Below are 25287 nucleotides of genomic sequence, written 5' to 3'. Positions count from 1 at the left end.
ATCTTGGAAGAGATTTCAAACAGTAGGTGTGTTTGAAAAATCCTGCTTCTCTATCTCAAATTACTACATAGGGCTTTATTTTAGGTTAACAGGTTTTTACCAGATATTTTTCTTCTTTCTGTACTTCATCCTAAAGTTTTTAATCTTCAGTATTAAACAGGAGCAGAAACCTAAGGAATCACTGTAACTTTTTTGTTATTTGCAAATAAGTGAGGATCTCAGGAGCTTTTAGGTGTATTTATAAGCATGTGTGATATATCCCTCTATGAAGTTAGGAATTCCATCTGCTGTATGAAAACCATTGATAGTTGTAACTCCTGTTCTGGTTCACAGCATTTCTGTCTCAGCACAGTTGTGATACTTTGTGGACAGCCAGGGCCAGAGATTTTCTGGCACAGGAAGCCAGCCGTTGTTTTCTGCCAGCAAGACCCATGACTTTAGAATGTCTCTTTGGTGGAAACCAGCCATGCTTATGAGCCAAGTTGGATTTCTGCTCTATGAACTGTATGAACAGTAAGAGAAATAGGAGATCCCATACAGATTAGGTCTTTCATCCTAACAGACAAAAATGTCAAGAGGCTAGAGGACTGCTGGGACTTGGGGTTTTGGGTAAACCCAAAGCTCTAGCATAAGATGAGGTCCAGCTTGTAGGGTGCGTTAGATTCATGTTGTTTTTCAAGGTAAGACATTTGTGACTAGAAACATTGTTCTGTTTAGCCAGTTCCTTTGGCTAGATTGCCCCATGTAAGTGCAAGTAGGTCAGTGGCACATCCATCCTTGTCTGGGAGACATCTGCCTAAAAATACACAGGGCTGCAGGAAACTAGTTTTTTAGCTCTGGGTCTGAAACCACTGGACTCCAGCAGGAATATGAGATGAGAGCTTGTTCATCAGATACAAAAAATGCAAATAGATTATAAATAGGTTTTCTGAATTAATCTAATTGTAGGTAACTGCGGGGATAGAATTGTTTTTCTTATTTAATGTCTAATTAATACTGCCATGGAATGTAGGTATCCTTGGGAGCTCTGTGGCCATGGGGATGAATGCCCTTCTTTCAGCAGGTTCTCAAACAGGCTCTGGTCTGTGAATGTGTAAGGCTTACCCAAAGGCATGGATCCTCTTTATTGCAAATACATGTGCTTTATTTTCTAATCCTTTCCTTTACACTCACTAAAACACAGTGTTAGCAGGACAACAAAAGCTGTATCTTTTCAACATCAGACTGTCCTGGTTCTGGACAGGAGCAGGATTTATGTTTTGCAATAGTTGGGATAGGGTGTGGCCAGGCCCAAATGTTATTCAGCACCCTCTCTTGAGTCTGCCAGAGCAGACTCTGTTGCTCTTTAGGAGAGTAGGGGTTACTTTCTATCCAGAAAAGGTGCAGAGGTGTAAATTGTTTCTTTGGTTTATGCCTTTTGTCACTAATTAATTGTTACTAATTATTACTAATAGTTGTAACTAATTGTAATTAATTGTTACTAATATTGTTGCTGTTGTTTATTAATATCATTGCTATTTCCAGTTAATATTTTTTATCTCCAACTGTGATCTATGCCTTTAGCTCTTCCAGTTGAAGGTGGGGGGAGTGAGAGGCAGCTTGGTTTTAGCTGGAGTACTGAATTGGAGAATACCATTTCTAAGGCATGATGCAGACATGCTTCATGATTCTACCCGTGTTGCCTCTGTTAAGCAAATTTTAGAAAACAGTGTGCTTATAACTGCATTTAACTCTTCATGGAGTTGAGAGAAAATTCTTAATACAGGTCAGACCACTTTATATTTTGACTGCCATTTAGTTTTTAAATTCCATAGGGCACTATCCTGTTACATTTTTGTCTGAATGGTCTGACCTGCTCACAGTTATGTCAACAGCAACATGAATTCAAAATATGTGTTCATGTTTGGTCATGAATTCGTGGTTTCTGCCTAAGTTTAGTGTGTTTTAGAATAATTTTGTAGGAATAATAGCAACATTTCACATACGGCCTATTCCTACTTGTGAAAGAACCTAAAAATAAAAAGTCATCTCAGTAAGCAAAGTCAAATTCATAATTCAACTGAAGGAAAGAAAAAATGCAGCAATTAAGTGAAACTTTATTTGCAGTAATTTGCAACTTCTTTTTTCCCCAGCTGTGCACAGTAAGATACATCTAGTCAATGTAACTAATTTCCTACAAAATCCCTAAGTGCAATGAAGATTTTCATCTGCCTTTGTATTATATGGCAGAAGTACTTTTGTACCAGATTGTAATGCAGTAGTCAGGGAACGAAGGAATATTTCCTGTTGGTGACTGAAAGTGCCTGTCCAGATTCATGGTGCAGCTCCATGGCTTTAGCATTTATAAAAACCTAATTTGAAAAACCTTACAATTTGAACCTGACACTTCAGAGCTGACATATATTCTCCCTTCCCACAAAATACATCTTTATTTACCAGTTCTATGTGGAAAAAGGAGAACAAACAAGTTCGGGAGAAGCACCAGTCATGTAACCTCATTTTCTGTGCTTGTTTGCTATGCTTTTAGGAACAGGTGATGACATACATACTGATGGTATAGAAGACCTTATCCCTCCTCATCTGAGATAAAAAACCTTCTTTACAGTAACAGGCCAGTTGCCATGAGTGAGAATTTGTTTCAGAAAGGCAATTGAGTTTTAGACCTATACTACCTCCTAATAAATATTAAACTTTACTTATTTGAAGACCTAGGTCTGTATTGCTCCTAACATGGACAATGTAATTTAAGCATTCATTTCAGTAGTTGATCAACCTTGTCACACTGAAATAGGGTGTACCTTCCAGACAGATCTCCAGCTGTTGATTAGTGCTAATGCAAAGAATCAGTCTTTATCCAAGTTTTTGTTACAGCAGTTTTTTACTATTGTTGAGATTTGAAATGAAGACCTTTTGGACACTTGCTAATATAAACCCATTGGTTTTTATTCTGTTGGTGTTGTGAATAATGTTTCCCATGAAGGGGTTGAAATATTATGGAAATGATGACTAAGAACATTTGTTTTAAAATATATTATGCTGCATTCTTAGCCGTGGATTTAAAAATAAATTGTCTACTGAGGAAAAAATGTTGGGCATGTTCCAATTTCACAACAAAAAGCGGGGGTGGGGTTAGATACTCTGTACTTGTGCTGAAAAGGAAAAGAGCAGAGATACTGGGTGCAGGCATTTCATGGAGACCAAAGAAGTCCAGCTGTATGTCTTGCATAAGGGAAAAGCTTAAGACTTCCTCAGTATTTCTGAAAGTCTGTGCAACTCTCAATATCATAAGAAAAGGAGAGTCAACAGATAGATAGAGTGGCAAGAGCTCCATCACCAGATCAATTTTCTTTTTAATTTAACTTTTTTTTTTTTTTTTAATGTTGCTCATTTGAGTTTTATGTATTTTGTGTATTGCCTGTGATAGAGAATTGAGTTTGTCTAAGGGTAAAAGGCCATAATTTGGTATGTTCCATATCAAATGTATCACGGGAAGAAACTCTTTCTAGTACTTAAAGCTTTGAGCCTTTGGACATCATCCTTCAGCTTCTGGTTTTAATCCCAAACTTTCGTGGTTTGTGTGATTTAAGCATGAACACAACACCTCTCTGTTCTCTTCAGCATTCGCTTGAATATCAGCAATGAAAGGCTTCACTAACAAATGATGTGCATGTGGGTCAGTGTTAGATTGGTTAATGTCTCCAAAATGAAGATATTCTCAAATTCCTTCTATATCATCATGCATCTGAATCCCATTTTCAGAAGTGTTGTGACTTTCAAGAAAAGCCAATGGTGCTTAAATAAAGAATTTCCTTAATAACTTTTAGAAAATGTGTTTGGATTTCTAAGCATTTCAATGGCACAGCTGAACCAATATTCAAATAAATACATGTAGGTAAGATATGAAATGTTTTCTGAAACAGTAATAGCAGGGCAATTAACAATCATGGAAGAATGACTGAAAGAAAAATGTATGTACTCCATGCAGAGCACATGGCATAGCTGGTTTTGATACCATTGTATACTGCTTCTTTCCAGGCTGCAATTTCTGTCTGTCTGCAATACATTTTTTTTTCTCAATAAAAATCTAGTGGCAGTAGGTAGAGTGAAACAAAGATATGTCTAAAGGTCCTTCAGAAATGAAAAGATCTTCAAGCAGTGCTTTGGATTTTCTGAACACCCAATCAAAACAGCACGAAACAATGCAAGAAAACCCAGGGTGCCTTTGGGAAGTGAGTTAGGCTCGGCTGGTTTGCAGGTGCTGGTGGCTGCATCCTGGGACATGGATGCCTGCTTCACATCCATGAACTCTGCCTTGCCTGGCTCTGGTCAGTTGAATTGGCCAGAGCAGTGCCTTGTAGGGGAAGAAGCTTTGATCAAAGGCTGATCTGCAGTGATCTGAGCTAAAAAAAGGTAGATTGAATGCATCTGGTCATGAAATAGGGTGCAGTCTCTGGTCTGTCTTAGCCCAGGCTAATGCCCTACCAGGGGCTCTGAGGGGTCCTCCTCATGCCTCCTGGTTTGCAAGCCTGTGTGGGCTTCCTTGACAAAGTGTTGCTGAAGTTCATGCACTTTCCTGAAATATGTTAATGCAGTTGAAAATGCTGCCAGCAGAAAAATCCCTCCTTGCTCTTCCAGGGAGACAGTGAATAGGAGGCTACTGAGAGGTATTTATTAGAATTAGTCTTATAAACCTGTCATAGTGTAATTTATGCTTTCCTCTCTGTGCAAGCTACAGCTTTCCTGCTGTAAAGATTGTGAGAAGACAGAGAGTGGTCTCAGGCTGAAAAAAACCAAGAGTGTCTGTGAAATCTTGTACTCATATGAATGCTGAGAAAGATGACGTTAAAAATATGTAGGAAATAAAATAACAGTGACTATCACATATAAGAAGAATTCTCTAGTTCTTAAGAGGACATGAGTTTTGCCACATGTTAGAGAAACTTTGGGAAAAAGAAAGGAAGAACTCTGAAAAAATATTTGAAAATGTTTGTTTATTTTTTTTAAAGCAGTGACATTTGAAGTGTTGTCTGCATGGCCATCACCATATTCCCTTCCCCAGACAGATCTGTGAGATTGTAGAGGTAAAGAAAGCACTTCAAATTCTTCTTCAGTGTTTCTTTTTTCTTCTTTTTCTTCTTTTTAAAATTTTGTTTTGGTCATATACATCCATAAGGTTCAGACACTTGTTTTTATCTGATGCTTGGGAGTTTCTGTCCTTTTTTCAGGTTTATTAAGATTTAGTCTCCATTCTTCATTTGAGTTCATGCCACTGTGCTGACCATGTGGTTAACACACAAAATCTGCCATGCCATAGTGCAGCCAAAGGAGGACTGATCCTTACCATTTTAGCTGCTTCTCAGAGTTTGTTCGTGGTTGAGGTTGAATGTGTTCTTCCATCTGCTGGAATCTCAGGGACATTACAATGCAATATTGTTCCTGACACAGAGCAATGAATGTGATCTTTACTGTGGGAAAATTCCTCCGACAGCCGTGCTGGTTCAGAGGAGGTTTGTTGTTGATGCTCTGCTCTGTCACAGGATGTGGCTCAGGCTGTCTGCGCACAGAGGGGTGGCTGATGCTCCCTGCCATATTACTCTGTTGACCTTCTGCCATCTCTTGACATTCTTTTGTGCTCACACCTCAGTCTGCCCTGACTTTGTCTGTCCCTTCCCTGCAGTGCACTTTGATTGCCAGGTCTCTGGCTTTTCAGCACAGCCTGTTCCCTGAAGCTCTCCACCGCAGTCTCATGAAGATTTGAGATAAAATGGTGTTGCCAATTCAAGTACATGCCCGTAGCAGGGAAAACCTTTGCTGACCTGGGAAATGAACCCAGTCTGCTGTGTGGATTGCTGCCACACAGCAATACAGCGGTGTTTCATTTGTATTCTTCAGTATTTGCTGGAAAGGGCTCTGTATTGCACTGCTGTAATGGCACCAGACAGTCTCTTGCATAGTACTTTCCTTAGCCTGTTATTTCTCAGGCAAGACCTTTGCTGTCCATTGGTCTGTGAAGACTCCGTGGTTTTTAATAAGAACAAAGTATAGATACGTGGTTTAGCTCCCTGTGAAAGCAAAATCAGGGATTTGAGAAAACTGGGATAGCCAAGTCCATCCTGGGATGGTGAAGGTGGGCTCCAGGGCATGCAGGGAGGCTCATGATGTGACCATTTTTGGGGGTAGAGTGAAAGATGGTGACTGATGAGGAGCTCTGGACCCCACCTGGGTCACTTGTCCCCCCATTCCTCAAGTGGTCACTATTCCTTGTCTTAGAAGGACACTGTGTCTGGACTAGAAGTGGGGAATAGGAGCAGAGAGAAAGAGACTTGTGTAAGGCTTTGATCATGGCTGTGTAAAAGGTAAGTGCATTCCACAAGGGAGAGCTAACATTTACTGCTGCAGAAACACATCTGAGTACTGTGTATAGAGCACAGATTTGAAATTTGACAAGCCAGCTTCTTCTGGCAGGGTCTGAAGCTTTTAAATAGGAACTGCTCTGGATCTCTTGGGAAGCTGTTCCCCAGGGGAAGGGTCTGGAGGTGAGGGACGTGCTGGGAAGCTCACTGCACTCTGCTGTCAGCACTTCCTAATCAGTTATGCAAGTTATAGAAAGGTGGCTTGAGAGTTGTGGGATGGAAGTGGAAAGAGAAATGTTTTCTCTTTGAGTATGGAAAGAAGTAGTGAGACTTCAGAAGGGCAGAAGCCTTCTTAAGGTCCTGCTGGCATCTCGAAGACAGTAAACTCTATGCAAAAAATAAACAAACAAACAAATAAAAGAACAAATAAAATGTGTGGAAGATGCCTGTTGAGCTCTCCGTCAGCAGCGGGAATCCAGAGGCTGCAGCAGATCCACCTTTGTGGGACTGTGCTTCATTTCCCTGAACTACCTTTGTGCCTTGAGACTAGAAGCTGTCAAAGATGCAGCATTAAGGTTTACCTTTAAGCAGCACCTTTAAATCAAGATAAATTTTTTAAAGGCTTCATTCAGAAATTACTTCAACCATCATTGAAACAAAAAAGAATGGTTTATATTTCCCATAAGAACTGTACTCTCTCTGAAAAAATAGCTTATAAATGCACTCAGTTGGTGTCTAAAGACTATTTTATCCAAAGGCTGGATTCTGCCTGTTTGGAGAACAGCATGTTAGTTCTGTTAGTTCCAGAATAATGGTCTGGTATGTAGGAGTACAAGGTGACCAGGGCTGTATTTACTCATGGCCACATTTTTTGCTGCAGTAAGAACATCCCAGGTAGTGGGACAGGTAAAGGTGGCAGAGATGGCTGAGGGTCAGTAGTGAGTTGAGCAGTTTGCTGTGTGGGGGCAGCCTGTCTTGCTGTGTACTCTTCCCCAAACTGTGCTCTAACAAGTCCATTCCAAGAGCTGATTGCCTGCAGGCTGCTCAGGAGAGCGAGTGCCAAAAGGTGGGTGTGTGGGGCATGGGCTCGCTTGGCTGCGTTCAGGGAGCACCTGGCAGCTGAAGGCTAGGTAGCAGTGCATGCAGGGGATCATAAAACTGCTCTGCAGAGCTTCTAAAGGCATGGTTTAGTGAAATTTTGATGGTGAGATATACAGAAATACATTTTGTTGCTGCAGAAGCAACAAAATGATGCCACAGTATTTTCAGAAGTCTGGATCTGTCTGATTATGAAAGAAAATTAAAACAGGTGAGGTTTTAATATTCACCCTGAGCTAAAATATGCTGCAACTTATGCGGATTAAAAGTTTTGTTCATTACCAACAGCATATTAATTCATCTGTCAACTGGAAGAAAAGAACAAGAGTGTGATTAAGATCATGTTTTCTCTGAGGTCAATGGTGCCTTAAATTAAGGAAATTCAGAAACTCTCAGTTGTTTCACAACAAAAGTAAATAACCAATTTAAACAGTTGTCTGATGAAGAAATTGAAGAAATCTTACAATTGAAGAAACAATAAAAATACTGTAATTTAAAAAAGATGTATAAACCATTATTTGGTTCTGAACAATTATCTATCCCATTTACTGTGCAATTCCTCAGAGTACATTATGGAAAAGTCATTGGTTTGGAAAATCAAAGGTTCTTATCATCTTTGTTTATCTTCAGAAACTTCAGAAGTCCCTGACACAGTCTGTTTCATTGGGCTCGATGACATGGAAATATTTAATCATGCCGTCACTGCATGTTTTTTTTTCCTTAGACTGCAGTTGAAAGGGTTACTTCTATACTATTAGGTCTGCAAAAGTGTCCTGTTACTATTGCAATTTATGTATTTTTTAAAGATGCTAAAAGGGGGAAAGCAGACACTTCCTATGGCTTACAGCTAGTATTAATATATTAAAATCTCTTTATTGTGCACTCTTAAAACTAGTTCAATCTAAGCATTATTTCGGTCTTAATTGGGCAAAAGTCGAGAATTGTTGGTTAAAATTTTCACTGTAGAATGTTCCTCACAGAGATGTATATTTTTGCTTCTGCATTAGGGAAAGGCACAATGTTGTGCTTTTAGATCAAGACTTCCTGCTCCTTTATTATACATAAAATACTATTATATATTAAATATATGCAATACGTAGAGTACATTTCTTCTTCTTCTTGCTGTCATTGTTATTATTATTCTATATATGTATTTTACATATTTTTATATCTGTATATAAAAACTTGCTGACTTTATGTCCTTTTGCCTCAAATGCAAATTACCTTGACTCAAATGCAGTGATGGACAGAATACTTTTCTGACATTAATAGTCTTGGACAAATCAGAATTTTCACAAATTTTCAGAAGCCTGAGAAATACTTGGCCCTTAAGGCTGAGTTTCAGTTTGAGGTTAATTCCAAAGACATGCAGAAAACTTGATATTCAGATTTTAGGGAAAAGGAAGACAGAACCCAGTTGTATATCTATCTGCTTTAAGTACCATTATTGAAATAAATAGGCACATTGTTGTAGCCTTGTTTTTATCCAATAGCATAGTAGTCCTTGTCTGTTATGAACTAGTGAAGCACTCTGGTTTAAATTTTAATAGCAACAAAAACCAAGAAAAATGTAAAGATTTTGAGAAAAAAAGTGCTTTTCCTGCAGCTTTCTAGCCAGAAATTACCCCTTTAGAAAGCTCCTGCCCTGGAGACATCTGGCTCTGTAACAGTACACATAATTCTGGTGCACTTTGCAGCAGAGCTGAACTGTGACTGGCTATTGCAGCAAGACATTCCAGTTCCTTTCTGGCTTCCACAGTGAACATGAGCGTTGTGTCTGCCTACTGCCTGAGCCAGGGTGTGCCCTTGCCAAAAGACACGTAAGGGACGTTTCAGCAAGGAGGATTTTAAACTATTTAATGTTATGTCACAGGAAAATAAAAGTTTTTGGCATTTCTTTGAGTAATGGTTATCTACCTAATCACATTTAAATTGATGTTAATTCAAGATAGTACATGACACTGAAAAGTCTGCAAAGGATTAGTTTCCTGGTGAAATACAAATTCACATATGTGTTGCTTTCAGTTCCATCTGTAGTGCAGGGATAAAGTAGAACTGAGTGAGCTATTTTTTTTCATCGACTACATTGTATAAAAATAATTGCTCTGATAAGAAGCAATTATTTAATACAAAAAACCCCACTGTTCTAGAGGAGTCTTAATTCTCTCTGCACAGACATGAGGAAGATATTAGGAATAAGGGACATGTTAAACTCATGATTAAAACACAGTGGTACTGCTCACTGAGGTCTTTTCCGCGGGACCTGACTTCATGCCAGGGGAGTCTGTATGTGTCTGGCTGGTCACTTGATAATACATAGCCTTTTCTTATTCACATAACTAACCCTTTGCTTTTCCCTGTCTGTAGTGTGTTGTATCAATTTCAGTCAAATGCATCGTTAGCAACAAAAGTAACGAAGCCTGTAAGTCTTGTTTGTACCAGTTTATAAGGAGATGTGAAGGTTGAGACCTGAAAAGGTGCTGTACTGGACTGCATTCATCCAGTGTACAGTTTCCAGTGATGTTTGGTGTGAGGTAAATACACAGTAATCTGTGTTTTATTTTGCAGTATATTTTCTTGAGAATTTTTGTGTAAAAAGGTTTTCACAAGATGTGATTCTCATGCTGTTTGACTGAAGTGTAAGGGACCCACAAGCCTCTGCCCTTGGGGTGTCCGCAGGGGCAGCTTAACCCACTGAATACAGGAGGTGAGTCAATCCTTGTGCTTGAGTTTGTGCTTTGGCCAGTCTCCAAACCATCTTCTGGGAAGGATAAGTGGTATCAAACAGTGCTTGCTGTAGTGTAAACAGAGCCAGAGGCTCAGGTGGATAAATAACACTGACAACAAACAGCAGTAACCAGAGTTGGTGGCCATCTGAAGGCTGATGGGTTTCAGGAAGCATCAAGGAGGGATGTTTGGAGGCAGTGTCCCCGCCCTGCAGGCTGAGCAGAGCCATGTGCTCCTGCTTTGCTGCAAGGTGAAGCTCCTCAATGGCTTTATCTGGTTTGATAACTGATTAGGTGGTGTTAAGTAAACAAAACAGGTATGTAGGAAGGGCCACAAACACTTCTACTTGAAGAAAAAAAATGTGTGTCCATGCTTAAACTTGTTAGGAGGTAGCACGTCTCAGATGGCAAGGAAGACTTACTCTGGTGAAGGGATGCCTGCTGATTTTAACAACTTCTTACATCTGCAAATTGTGCTCAGCATGACCTTCCTGCCTGAGCTGATGAAGTTGATAAACTCAGTGTGCCACCTGGTACTGGACAGAAGCCCTTGAATCTTTCATTGCATTGAGGGAACGGAAGTGTCACAGTGCTTTGTAGATCACTGGTGTAATGGAGATCTCTGCAGCTGCAGGGGTCAAAAAGTGTCTCAGCTGAAAAGCTGCTCTTTAGATTACCTCATCATTCTGGGATCTGTTCAAGGGGAGCACCCATAGAAGAGGCCACAGTTTAAAGCAGGTTTGAAGTGCAGGGATCTACATTTTCTTCCTTGAATTATGGGGCCCCTGACATTGGCATAGCTATCTCCTTTTCCAGTAGTTCCCCTAAACTCCCAGGCGCACAGGAGGCACTTCTGTGATACCTGAGCTGCTCAAACCTTACTCTGAGTGTGCTCTCTCTAGTCAGTGGAGAGAAATGGACACTGCTGAAGTTGACAATTGCTGAACTGAGAACAAAACTAATTTAGAAAATCAGTTCTAATGCTCTCTAATGGTGATGGCCAGGACTGTCTTGGGAATGAATGTTGCGGAGATTGGGAGCTGTGACCTCCATGTCTCCTCCCTCTGTTATGCCGTGAAATACGGCAGCTCTGAGGGTTCCACCAGTCCAGGGCAGAGGCCAGAAAGGGTGATACCAGCGCCCTGGCAGTGTGGTCTGCTCAGACCCACTATTAGTACCAAAGTTCTGAGAAACTTGAATATTGTAGTGTCAGATCATGTAGTTGTCATTAAATTGCCAGTGTCACTTCCTGTCTTGCCTGTCTTGCGGTGTTCATTCACTGACCATCTCCAGGCAGGAGGAATAAAGCTGTGGTTACTGGTGCTTCATTATGCTTTGGCAGCACCGTGGTGTGCTGTGAGAGGAACCCTGTGAGCCAGTCAGTGCTGTGAGCTCCTACTAAAGGTCTGCTTTTTGTGTGCTAAGATGAGTTTCCACATGGAGTTAGACTCGGCAGTCTGTGCATTTTTCCTTTGTGCCAGGTGAGGAGGCTGCTGGTACAGTTCACCATAATGAGGAGGGCAAATGCCACCACCCTTTCCATCTAATTTTCCTCTAATTGTCTATATAAGGCTTCTAATACCATGACTAAAAGCCTAACATTTTGTCTAGTGCTTTGTTCAGGAGAGCTTTTCCAGGATGTCTGTTAAGTTCAAGAGCCTTCTTCTCCTAAAAGCCAGAGATAGGACGTTTAAGTGCATTACTGGGGCTTCCTCTTCAGCATACATTTGTTCCTCAGGCTAGCACCTACCCACATAAGTCTTCTTATAACTTGTAGGATGTTGCTTTTCCAGGAGGGGTTTATTCTGTTGTTGGGTGTTCAGCAGATGAGGGTGCTGTGCTGCTTGGTGAGCCTGCAGTCGGAGCCTTGATGGATGGACCTCAGTGCTGCTGCAACCTCACACCGATCACAGTGCAGGATCAGGAGGGCTTTGGTTGCTTTGCTGACTCATGGAACCAATTCTTTGTCAAGAAAAGCTATGATAAGCAAGTTATCCAAGCATTTATTAGTTTTTGGTTAATATTTTTTTATCTGAGAAAAGTATTTTAGATCTTCAGTCTGGGGTTGGCACTGAATGGAAGTAGAATGGAACCCCCGGAGTAAGGGGCTGAGGCACCACCAAAATGCTGCATCGTGGGAAAACTGAAATCCTTAAATGTGCAGTGCACGTAGTCAAACAGCTTCCAGTGGACTTGGTTTCCTACTCACTCTGCAATTGTGTTGTATTTATGGCTGCGGTATCAGCTCATTCACTGTTATGCACAGGAATATCCATATAGGAAAATAGAAATAAAACTCACAACTGAATTTTTTCCCATGGCTATATTATGGATTCCTTTTTATCTGCTAGGAAGTATGCTTAAGACAGCATTCACCCATCCAGCAGGGACATGATTACCTTGTTTTGTGAGTATTCCCTTGTAGGCTTAGAAGTCCATCATTTTTCCTGAATTTATGGTGAAATCATGGCTATTTCTAATATTGGATTGAATGTTCACACTGTGTTTACTCAGGCTGAGAAGTAATCTAAATTTGATCTTCCTCTCTCAACAGTCAAACATTCTGCATGACATGAAGGTTTTACATTAGATCAGACATTATTAATGCAGATTTTAATGCAATGTTGGCAATACTTCCTACTTCTCTAAGTCTCTCTGACTCATTTTTATACATATAAATTGGATATTTGTGTTTATGTGGGGCACACATGTTCCCTCTGATGCCAGTTTGCAAGTGATTTATTATGAGTTGGCCTTAATCCTAATTTTTGATCCCTCAAAGTCACATAAAAATCATGACAGTTTGTTTATAATCCTTTTTTTTAATTTGTTAGCCACCTCTGTTTGCTCTGACATTAGAAACTTTCATGTCTACCTCATGTGCCTAGATCTATGCCTGTGGCATAGATCCTTGGAAATGACCTGAAATCAAGATCAAAAGCAAAAAAAAAAACAAAACAACAACCAAAAAACCCACCCAAATATTTCAAGTATTCCCCTCAGTGCAGAAAATAAACACCTTGCTTTTCTTCTAATATTTTGTTCTTATAGAAAGCTATCTAAATAACCAGTGATTTAAATTAATTTAACAAATAACACTGAAGATTTATTTGCTTCCTTTGTTTCTAAGTTCTCTTTGGATCATACTGGAAGGTAGTGTGTCCTCCTGGAACGTTTGTCAGATGCAGTAGCAGCCCCATTTCATCACACAGTTGCATGCATTTGGGACAATAAACTGCTCTCAGAATTTAACAAGACATTAGCATGCTCTGAAGAGCCATGAGGTTTGATGTTACTGAAAAAATAACATATTTCATTTGGGTTTGATATGTCATTTGCACACTGGGAGTAGATTGTCATGCTGTGTTGGTAACTGTCTTAGATATTTATGGGTTAACAGTTCTGTGTTTAAAAAGAAACTAACCAAACTGAAGATCAAACCAACCAAACAAAAAAAAAAAAAAAAAAAAAGATGAGAATCACCATCCTAATCTCTTGACAATATTATACAAAAAGGTGAACTGTACTCTGCCACTTACAAAATGATTTTAGCCTTTTTTGCCAGTCTCACACTGAATGACGTAAGGGAACTTGTTGAAATGTGACAATTCATTCTGTGTCCTCTGCTGCAGGGAATGGGAATACCATTCTGTTCAGTTACTCCCTGATACTAGGTGCCAGATATGCAAAGAAATCCAGCTGACCCACAATCTCAGTTGTACTCTAGAATTAGGTGCTTAAGCTGAGCTCATAGATTGTATTTTTTTCTTTCTTATATGCATAAATGTATATATGAATATTCTTATATTCTTTCCATACAGTTTTCTGTGTGTAATACTCTACCATTTCATAAATACTGGAACTTTCTGTCCATTAGATGTGCCTCGATGGCTGGGTGGCCTGGGAGAGGTTACTCTTTTAATGGCTGAGCATCTACTGGGTGCTGCCTCTTGCTGCCCCTGGTGAATGGCTTGCAATAATCATGTACAGAGCTGTGGTGAGGGGAAATTCTTCACTAAAAGAGATGTTGAAAGGCATGACAGTAATGTAATAATTGATTATTATGGTTCATTGTATCTCTTTTTTGAAAAACATTCTCTCTTTTGAACTTCATCTCTCAGGTAAGGACCAATGCAGACATAAAAATATTTTTGGTGGCAAAAAGTACTTGTTCTTCAGTCTGTCTTGTTATTTGTGTGTGTATGCATGCATATGTTCACTCAGAAAGCCAAATTTTTCTAGGCATTAATTGCTTAGAAATTGTGAAGAAAAAGAATTTTTATGTGAAACGGGGTTGCATAATGCAATATGGACTGCACAGAAATATTTTAAAAATCAGCACAAGAACAAATAAGAGAAAAACATCCCTGAAGTCTGTGAATCAGTCTGGTATAAAATCCTTTGTCTATGTTGAACAGGATAAACATCTTATTTTCCTGCCAGCAGTCTCCTTCCTTTCTGTGCCAACCTAACAATGGAATGGTATGTTGCAAAGAGAGAATGCGGGTGGAAAACCTCAAACAAAATGTGATAAGACCAGGCTAGGAGGAGAACACCAAGGACACCAGACAGTTCAGATGTTCAAAGATATTTTCCACTGTCTGGCTAGCCAGTCCCTTTGTCTCTCCCTGTCTCAGCTGCCCGGTGTGGTCCTGTGTCAGCCTTCCTTAATCCCCGAGCTGCTCCTGGTTGTCCAGCGCAGCTCCCTGTGGAAACTTGCTGGCATTTGCACAAATGTAGCACTTGAGAGATTTCATTCCAGTGGAACATACCTTTCTTGGCTCCACTTTGCTCTGAATGCTCTGTAGTCCAAGCTGGCAGACCCCACTGGACCTGTGCCCTGCTGCCAGCTTTGCTGCTGGGACGGGCTTGTCAGGGCTGTCCTCCATCCCAGCTGGCCATGGTCCCTCTCCCTGGTGCCACAGCTCCAAAACTGCCATTTCTGGGGCACTGGCTTAATTTAGTGATGGTGGTACTGGAAAGCCCCTTTGCCCTGGGGTACTGATGGTACTGCATCAGTGCAGGGTATTTGTTTTGGTTGCTTGGGGGGTTGTTTGTACCTTAAATACATGCCCCTCTGAGATAAGAAGCTGAAGTTGTTGCACCACACTGGATTACATTGGTGTAATCATGATGTCAACTTTTTCACCAAAGATGTTTGTTAAAGACTATTAGGGTCAGCAAAGTTGAGCAAAGCATAAAGCCAAAAAGCTGCAGTTCTGTAACACATGCTGCTGTTGGATTTAATTTTTTTCTGGAGCATAAAAAAACACCTTGCAGTATTTTGTGGGTACCATGTTAATCAATAATCGGTGTGGCAGCTGTTGCCAGGACTGGCAATACCTACAGAAGCTGGAGACTCTCACAATGTGGGTTGCTGGGGGTCTCACTGCATTTTTAGAAGGGAGCTAACTAACATTACTACTGGCAAAATAAATTCCTTCTGGAGGTTACAGAATGGTCTCAACTCATTGCAGTCACTCAGAGGTTTCCCACAGCACATTAAATGGATTAAGTTTTTCAATGTCTTAAAAAAAAAATCAGTTTTCAGGCATTAAAAAGCTTACAGAACAGGGGACCTTGGTAAGGAAAGGCAAGTTTAACTATTAAAAATTGTTACCTACCTTTGAGGCTTATTGAGATTATCTTGTACTTCCTGTCTAGAGACTTGAAGGTGTGGGACCTGTTCCCTTGCCCTGGGGAGGACACAGGTGAGAATTCCCTTGTTGCTCAGGGCAGTGAGACAGGAGAACATCACAGGTGGGATGGACTGATTTCCTGCTTCCAGAGTTTCTCCTGTGGAAAAGGAGGTTAAATGCGAGATGAAATGTTTTTCTAGTGACAAGAGAGAATAAAGATTTATGCTTTAATGGATCAGCATAAGGCACGTGTACAAAGCTGCCTCTGTTGTTAGCTCAGATTTCCTGCTTGCACTGTTTTTATAGAGAGAAATTACTCTAAAGCAGAAATTTACATCAGTATAAAAAAACTCAACATTTCATTATCCAGCTTCATTATTAAAACTCAAACTATGCTTTAGGGCTTAGACACACGTGTCCTTACAAAACAAAGTAAAATAGGAGTATTATTTTTCTACACTGAAAGTAAGGAATAAAGAATATCTGCTCCAAGAGCAGCAGTGATTGAGAAGCACATCCCTTTCTCTGGAAAATGCGAATGTACAGGAGACAACTTTGCATAACATATATTGCTGCTGATTTAAATATTTCATGCTGGTTTATGGTAGAATGTATGGAAGTACACTGTAAATTAATCTAATACTTGAGTAATGTCTTGTGAACATTGTAAGCAAATCACAGCAATGCTGGCTGAAGATTTCCTTTGACCTTTTCTGTACACTAATTACATTATCTTCACTGCTGCATAAGACATAAAATCCTTTTGTTGACCCTTCTTTGTAGAATAGACCAATAGCAACATTCAACATTGGAAACAGAAATCCATAATTCTGCTAGCAAACTGAAAGGTTATGGTCTTAAAAGAGCAGTAGGTCAGAAACAGATTTTAACACTTTCTCAAAGTCATTTGACAAAATGCATTAGGTAAATTTGAAATAATTTCAGAGAAAGTCCTTCAGTGGCTTTTAGTGGGTCACCTTTTCCACAAGGCAACGTACTGACCTGCCAGGCCTAAAACTAACAAAATAAATTATTGTGAAATCCTTCCAGAGATACTGCATGGTTTGTTTGGACTTTTCAACTACCTATATGCGTCAGTGTAATGAGAACTTGGCAGAGGGCCTGGGCTCTGTGACACCTTCAAGGATGTTGTTGGAAATGCCCTGAGATTTTGTCTCTTCCTTGGAAACAATGCTGTGGGAAGGTCAGATCTGCTCATCAGAGCAGAACTTATTCTTCAGCCATTGCCTGAGTGCACTTGGGATTTTGTTCCAGAGACCTGTTTTTAAAGATGCTTGGAGGCTTACAGATACATAATAGACACATTTCTTCTGTGAACTTGCCTCAGTTGCTGGAAAGTCCAGCCAGAGCTTAGTTTGTTTGATGCACTGAAGCTTCTTATCAACCTATTTTGACCAAAGGATGTGTTCACTGCTCTAAATAGTCAAAATAACTAGTTCAGTTCTGGGAACAGCAATACCTTGTCAGAGAATTTGTGCCACTGTCACGGTCAAAACCAGTTTGGACATGACTTCATGGTGTTGTGCATCCGTGCACGTGATTGCAAATAATCATGACAATTGAACAAGCCAGGCTAATAATTCAGGTGCTTAAGTACAGATTTGAGGACATCTGGTTAATTTAAGACGTCTGTGGGTTGATTTGAGTCACTATGATTATGAGCACTGATGTCCTGTCTGCTGACAGAGACTAAAATCTGCTTAGAAAGTGTGTTTGTGAGATGTCTCACCACAAGATATGGCCTCACTCGTGACTTTCTTCCAGCAATGAAATGCAGGTAAACGTGGCCATGAGCTTGGTGGCCCTAACTATTCTTATGGTGTGCACAGAACACAAAGTCACTGTTCAATGTTTGGAATGGAAACCAGGGAAACAGCTGAAAAGCATTTTGTACCAGCACATGTTACCGGGAGAGTAGCTTGGTGTGCCTTGTAGGTGCCCCCCTGTGCTGTGGGAAGCACAAGATCAGGCTCTGTACAGCCTCTTGCACTCTTTCCTGTCTCGCAGCACAGGGCTGTGCAGGGTGCACGAGGATGTTTGTGGACATGCACACTCTGTGAGCTTGGGACCATGTTCTCCATCCCCAGGACCAGAGGGACTGGCCTGGCAGTGACCTGCTGTGGCTCTGAACCCCATATGTTGCTTTCCAGTCTGTCCTTCAGGGTGCAGTGGTCCCAGCCATCACCTCCCTGCTTCCCTCTGGTTTCAGCATGCTGAGCTCCTCGGGTGGCCGCCAGCCTTCAGTAGTACTTGTTTTACAGGCCTGCTGCTCATGGTGGCTTTGGCTATTCTGCAAACAGCACAAACCCCCCTGCAGAGCAGCAGGAGTGTTTGGGAATGGTTAACCCACAAAAACTGAGAAAAGGAGGAGGAATGGCTGCTTGCCTCTAAGTGCTTCCCTTAATGGACCTGCATCTATCTCCTTTCTCCTCATCCACCAGCAGTGCTTTTCAGTGTCTGACATCTTGGGAACTGCATGTACATGTTCAGTGAGACTTCCCAGAAACTTTTCTTGATTTTCCCCCCTCCGGACAGCCATTCTATGGATGGCCCATAATGTCTGGTAGCCTCCAGCCATCGGCTTCCTGCTTGGATGCTCTCACCAGCACGAGATGGGTGATTCCTTTTGTCTGTGAGAGGGCTGAAGGAGCAAGATTAGGGCTTTGTTTCTATGTTTGAACATTTTTCAATTACTAAATGTCAGGGAAAAAAATAGGCTCAGTGCACTGAAAATCGCACTTGCAGATGCACATTAGATCTAGTTGGTTTCAAAGAATAAAGAAAAATTAGGGACAATATTTCTTTGGTTGCTAGGATCCTTTTTTATCATTGAATTCAGTGTGCTTTGGGGTTTTTATTTTTATTTAGATGTGTGACTCATTTATTGTGGTTAGAGCATTGTTACGGTGTGTTCTGACAATGGAATTAAGTAAATGAGATAGCTGGCTAACACTTTGATGTGAAGATTAGGTGTGGAGTGTAGACTGGCCCAGGAGGTTAGTATTTCTTTGAAAGAAAAATAATAGAGTTAGTGATAGAAATTTGGGGTTATTCTTTACTAAGAACGCTAAAAGTGGTATATACTGGGGTATTTGTCCCTGAAATTTATTCTGTTTGCACAGAGACGCTTTGCTTCTTGTGCAGCTGAGAAAAGGAGCATGAATTCAAGACAGATATTTTCCTGCTAGCTTTACAGTCCCGGGCGGGAGCTTTAGCATCACAGAGGGACATACATGTCTGTCTCTTTGTCCTGTGCTTTTAGTGACAAAGGAATTCCCATCTGAATAGCTGTGCTGTGTCCAAGCCCCCTCCGAGCCTCTGTGTTAGCAGCAGTCAGTCTTTGCAGTGTCCTGACGTCATCCCGTGTGTGCCTGAGCTCCGCTATTGTCTTAGGGCGGGCAGCGCTGCCGATTGCGGTATCTGCTGCCTGGCACCTCTCCTGCCTGCCGCCAGCGCTGCGAGGACGCCGGCCTGCCCTTAGCATTCGGATTTAAAACAGGAGCTCCTGCTTTTTTGCTTCCTGACGAAGGACCTTCACTGCGGTTGCAAGGAAAAGCTGTCTGCGGTGTTGAGGAGAGGAGGAGAATCTGGCAGCTTGGATAGCCTGGACTGCATTGTCTGGCTTCATGACCCCTGCTGTGTAGCAGTCTCATCCCTTCTCTCATCACTCCTTCTGTCTTCCACTCTTTTTTCTTCTCTCCTTTTTGAAACAGCAGCATCTGGGGCGAGCCATGTTTGGCACTGAATCGTCATGTAAGTAAATGCATCCCATTTACATCCTTTTTCTGTTGAGAGCAGGGCTTGTTTTATCCTTGCTGTACCCGCCGCACTTGCATTGTCTCTGCCGTAGGTCGTTGGCTAAAAGCTGCGGTCCTTGCATGTTTATGAAGGGATTAAAGATGCTGGAGGGGAAGCATCTACCTCCTAACTGCGGGTGCATCCTCGATGCAAGCGGCAAGGCAGCCTAGGGCTGTCAGCGCTGCTGAATTCAGGCCACTGGAAGATTGGGGGGAAAAGGCAGTTTTGCTTGAATGTGTCACTTGATAAGATCGCATCTGTCAGTGATCAGGAGTTGCAAAGACTCTAATGAATGCACTACTCAGATGGTACATTTGGGGACTGAGAATGCTGCAGTATTAGATGGGCAAGAGCTGGGGGAAAGTGATTTAACCAGCAGGAAAGGACTGCTGTCTCATGTCTATCTCATTTACTTCATTTTTGTTCCTGGGAAAAAGGAGGCTTCTCTGCAATCCCCTCCCCCCACCCCGTGACTGCAGAATCCGCAATTAAATTAGGTGGAATTCTAAATATGAGGTGAAAAATGCAAAATAAAAAAATAATTTTTTTTTCTTCCTCATCTTTGTGCTGGAAAATCTTAACTGAGGCAGTCTGCTGTATAATAGCAGTGCAGATGCATGTCATTGAAAGCAAGCCAGTTTTGCTTCAGTGGGAACAACAATTACCTGCCTGGCAAATCTGGCTGCAGAGGAAGGCTGGGGGTTTATGTATAAATAATGTTGCTGGTGACAGTGTGGCTGTGTGGAGACCAGTCTGATCCAGTGATTATCAGGTGACCGAAAAATAGAAAACAGTTGGTTCACGCTGTATTTTGTGCACAAAACAATACTGTGTGTTGAAAACCTTTCTCATTTGGATATGAGGCAATGGCTTTTGTAGAGCATTGTCACCTCCAGCATGGTGTAATGTCTCCACACTTGTAGGCTGGGACCTGGTCTGCACCTCATCTCTTCCTAGGAAGTGATAAGAGTATTGGGATACCTCACAGTTATGCCTTCCTGGCCGTAGAACCCCTCGCTCCCAAAGGGTTAATTAGTCCTGTGGCCAGGCTCTGGCAGCTCCCCCCTCCTCTGCCACAATACCCAGTCAAGGTCAAGCAGCATAAAAACAAAATTTGCCTTTAGATTTCTTTTGTTTAGGGACGCATTTTTCATACACAGTTGTAAACATGTCTGCAGCTCTGGGTCATCAGAGCATGAACAGAGATGCCAAATGTCGTAGCTGCATCTATTTCACCCTGGCAGATCTGTGAGCCCCAGTGTCTGTGTCCATGAGCTCTGCTTCTGCAAAATGCATGAGAACAGGCTCTGAGATAAAATCTGTGCCCTACCTGTCCTCTTGCAGAAAGCCATAGTATGTGCTCAGATTGTTCAGTCTTGTTCATTTTTGTGGTCATTTCTTGGTTTACAAGGTGCTTTGGCTAAAGTCACAGGGGTTATGCACCAGCAGCTGTGGCTGCTTTTGTTTCCATGGTTCCCACAATTTAGAGAAGGGCAATGGGAGTTTCCATAACAGCCACTACCAGTTTCCCAGAAGGGTCTAGAAACATTTCTTGCATTTAGAAATGGGATTAAGCAGAACATGTCTCATTGCCATCAATTCGAGCAGAGGCTTTGGTCAGTCTCTGCCTGAACTCTCTGGCCAGATGAAGAGCAAGGCAGTGTGGTGGCCATCTCCCCTGTGCCTCTGCTCAGGCCTGAACCTCCAGCCCAAGAGTTCCTGTTCAGGCTGGACAGGCTGTCCCATTGCCTGCTGCTGCCAGGTGCTGGCAGGAGTGGGGAGAGTGGGGTCACTGGTGCTGCCCCGCTCACCTGCCTGTGCAGGGCAGTGCTCCTGGAACCAGCCCTGCCCGGGGAACAGCGGCTTTGCTTTCAGAGAAAGAATCAAAATTACTTCAGTCAAAATGCTAAGAGGTTACTCTCCTCCTGTCTTCTTCATATTTCCAGGCTGTCAAATCATAATAGTGCTACTAATTGTTAATGTTTCTGTCTGGCTAGAACATCAAACAGGACAAAATAAAAAAGAGTCAACATTATTTGGACATTGGAAATATAACAAAAGCCATTGCTGCTGTTGCTGTCCAAAAAGCATGAAATGAGCAGATTACAGTTTTTTTAATCCTGCTGTTTACACTTAACATTTAGGATTTTTTTTTCTCTCTGCTCTGATCAGAAAGCCAAGAAAAATGGTTAGAAGCAAATACTGGTTCAGAACCTTTAGTCTCTCTCAGTATCAAAATATTTTAAATGTCAAAACAACTCTGCTTTGGCAATCCTGTTTTATTTTTTTTTTTGCTTTTAGCAGCAGTTAGAAGGGCAGTAAAAGATGGTCTGAGAGTCTTTGTAGGAACAGGCTTATCACCTCCTGAATGCAGGGAAAGACAAACAGCCAGTGACAATAGCTCATAAAGGGGGATAAGGCAGGAGGCAGTGCACAAAGAGCTGCTGACACTCCCAGTGCATGATGAGCAAGGTGTGTGCAAATATGTGTAAAGCAAAAATCCCCTAGAAGTGTCCGTGCAAGGGCACTGTGGGAGGGTAGGGTAGTTGCCTTTGGGTTGTGGTCAGTATTTCCCATTGGTCCTTTCTGTAATCCTCACAGGAAACATATGTGCCAGAGACACTTCATCTTCAGAGCTTTTGTGCTGACCCACTGTCAGACACACTGCCAGGGCATGGGGGGCAGCTTTCCATCCCATGCCACCGCTCCTGCTGACCTGAAAGACTTGTCTGCTCACCATAGTAGTTTCACATTCTGTAGGAGGTACTCTGGTTTGATAAAAATTGAGAATTAAGTCTTTTCTAAGGTGAAATGGTTTAGGGCTGCACCAAAGCAGAGAAGTGGTGGACCTCTGAACAAATGGTGAGGTGGTCCCCACAAATAGAGCACCTTCATCTCAGGCAGAAGAGCCTAGCAGAAATAAGCAGCAAGCATCTCTTGTCTAACTAAGAATACTGGCAGTTGCAGGCCTCTAGGAGAGACAACAGGGGCACAAATTAAACTGAACTGTGAGAGCAGCCACAGCCAGTGGGGCTTACCAGTGCTGGGAGAGGTCAGGGGAATGCAGCTCCACCACATCTGACTGCATTGGTAAGGAACAGGACAGGATGCAGTTTAGAGCCTGTAAAGCAACTAAAGAGGCTCAGAGAGCCATTTCATGCATGTCTGAGAATATGCACTATGTGTGCTTCAGTTACCCAGGGAAACTCAGTAGGAAGCTGTGAGGAAGGGAATCACACATGTATGTCCATGGTGCTTCCCCAGTGCTGTTAGCCCCAGATGTGTGCTGTCAAAGTCCCAGGTGATGTTCTCAGCACTGCTGCATTTCTTCATGCTGGGGCTTTTTAACCTAGCAGCAGTACTAAACTGTTGTAGGGGGGTAGTCTGGGAAATGCTCTTCCAGCATGGGCTGTTTGGGAGATGCTCATGGGTGGTCCCTGTCTGGTAGATCAGCAACAGCACTCTGGAAAGCTGAAGGATTCTGAATCAGAGGAGACCTGGACAAAGGGCCAGAGAATTACAAACCCAAAGGGCAAGTGGAGCTTTCCTCTGCTGCAAGGTTAATGCTAGAAGGCTGCTCTCTGTGGGAAGGCTGAGGACTGCTGTGGGGATTGGGAAACCTTGCTCACTTAAATGTGCCAGGAAAAGCTTCTGTGCTTGTACCAGGCTCACTGTACTTACTGTCTTCTGCTCTGTCTGTTCAGGAAGTGCTTTTGTTCCTAGACACTTTTGTCCCCAAACTATCTTCCAGTAAAAATGCAACAAATGGGAAAGGTTACACTAAGTTACGTGATCTTGTGGTAGTCTTATAAAACTGTGCAAAACAGCAGTAGAGAAATGGGAGATCTTGGCATCAAACATGGAGATGAAGGACAATCTGATCACACCATCCTGGGTGATGTGCCTGCCTCCTCTGTTCCCAGCAGCGGTAACTCATCCCAGCTGTGGGAGAACCAACCAAGACCTGACCACTCCTGCAGGGAGTTGGTTTTGAACATGTTGGTTCTCCAGGCTTCTTCATGGGGTGGTTAGATGAGCAGTGGCACAAAGAAGGGTGGGGCATGACTGTTGAAATTCTGGTGCGATAACAGCCTTGGTGAGACTGAGCTCCACTGAACCAGCAGATGACCAAAATGCTCCTTTTTTGGACATAACTAGCCCACTCCCATCCTAAAAGGCTGAGAGCAGTTAACTACAGTGGCAATTCCTCAATGATGTTGGTTTCTCAGGCAACAGTATGCCAAAGAAGGGTTACAGGAAATACCAGAAGTTGCAACTTTAAACCAATATATGTAGCTGCCAAAGTTCCTATTGTACCCTGTCGAGTCAGGGCTGTTGAAAATATTGCAGAACCAGGTCAAAGAAAGGCTTAGCTATACCAGTGTCAAATGCCAGAATAAACCTGGGTTATGAAAGGGGTTGAGGTTACAGGAGCTCTAATAACTTCACAAGTTCATCAGTGAAACTTTAAGATACTTGGAGAGAAAATGTAGCCTTACATCGCTCTTACATCTTGAGGTTGATCTTGAGGATCGACTGCAAGCTAGTAGTGTTACTTTCTAAATGAATGCATTTTTTAAAAATACAAACCTGAGATAAGAGAGGGACCTCTAAACTCCTTTGTTTCAAACACTTTTGTTAGGTGCCTGAGATACGGTTGGCAAAGTCTTGACTGCATGCTCAGGAGGACAGGGGCTTGTAGCCCACAGCTGCTACTCAGGCAGCACCAATGGCAATTTGAACTTGTGAATTGTTGAACCTGTGTTGAGCTGTTCACAAGCAGGCAGCTGTCCTGAGAGTTTAAGTGCACCTTGGCCTTTTCTTCTCCAAAAACAAAAAGTGAGCTGAGACATCTCACAGGCTGGATATGACTCGTGAATTTGACAGTCTTTGGTGGTTTGTCTCTTGCAGCCCTGCATCACCTTTCCTATCTCATCAGCTTAGAAGTTGCAAGGATCTGATGTAAAGTTACTGAATATAGTGATAATTTCTCAGGTAGCTGTGTCCACACAGTTTCTGGAATGAGGAAGAAATCTGAAGGTAAATGAAGGGAATTTGACCAGCTTTTCTTCAGCTTGTGAAATTTTTGGTCCTTGCCATTAGCTAAAAGCATGAGCTATAATTAGTGGATGAGTCTCTGGTTGTTCAAAGATGACAAAAGGTCTTTCAGATTTCAAACAAAAATCATAGAATAGTTGAGATATGAAGGGACCAACACCTCCCTCAAAGCAGGACCAATCTCCAAGTTAGAGCCAGTGATAGAGATGAGCTCAATCAATCTGCATGCTTGCAAAATGGTGTGAGATCAAAACAAACTTCAGCTTTGACCAGGGTAATTTACAGAACCAGAAATAGGGAAAGATCTTTATGACCAAGGATGCCTGAAAGATTATTAGAGTCCCTTTGGGCTGTGTGACCCAGATAGGAAGAGCAGTACATGCAGTGAAGACTCTGTCATATTATTTGAGCTGGGGTAGAAGCAGTAGTGTCCCATGTAATTTGGGGATAATCAATGGGTATGCCTAACAAAAAATTTTATTCACAGAAAAATCTAAGTCATCTCTTTTCATCTGAGCTAAAATGCCCTGCTTGATCCCTGAAGCACCAGGAAAGGGTCTGTGAAGTGCTATGAGAAAAGCATGTGGAATACAG

General features: G+C 41.9%; 1 protein-coding gene across 2 annotated transcripts in view; it reads left to right on the top strand.

Moving 5' to 3' along the window:
* ST7 (suppression of tumorigenicity 7) overlaps positions 1-25287 on the top strand; it is a 133306-nt gene that overhangs the window by 16122 nt on the left and 91897 nt on the right. Inside the window, exon 1 of one of the 2 annotated variants that reach the window (XM_015628384.3) lies at positions 19244-19590. The exons of the other annotated variant lie outside the window; for it this stretch is intronic. Coding sequence (XP_015483870.1) covers positions 19569-19590 — 22 coding nt within the window. The 5' untranslated portion in view covers positions 19244-19568. Of the gene's footprint in view, positions 1-19243; positions 19591-25287 lie in introns of those variants that run through there. 2 annotated transcript variants of the gene reach the window in all.

The sequence above is a fragment of the Parus major genome, chromosome 1A (genome assembly GCF_001522545.3).
Source record: "Parus major isolate Abel chromosome 1A, Parus_major1.1, whole genome shotgun sequence".
Lineage (NCBI taxonomy): Eukaryota > Metazoa > Chordata > Aves > Passeriformes > Paridae > Parus > Parus major.
Note: the sequence above shows the minus strand (reverse complement) of the source record. Positions and strands in the feature narration are given on the sequence as shown.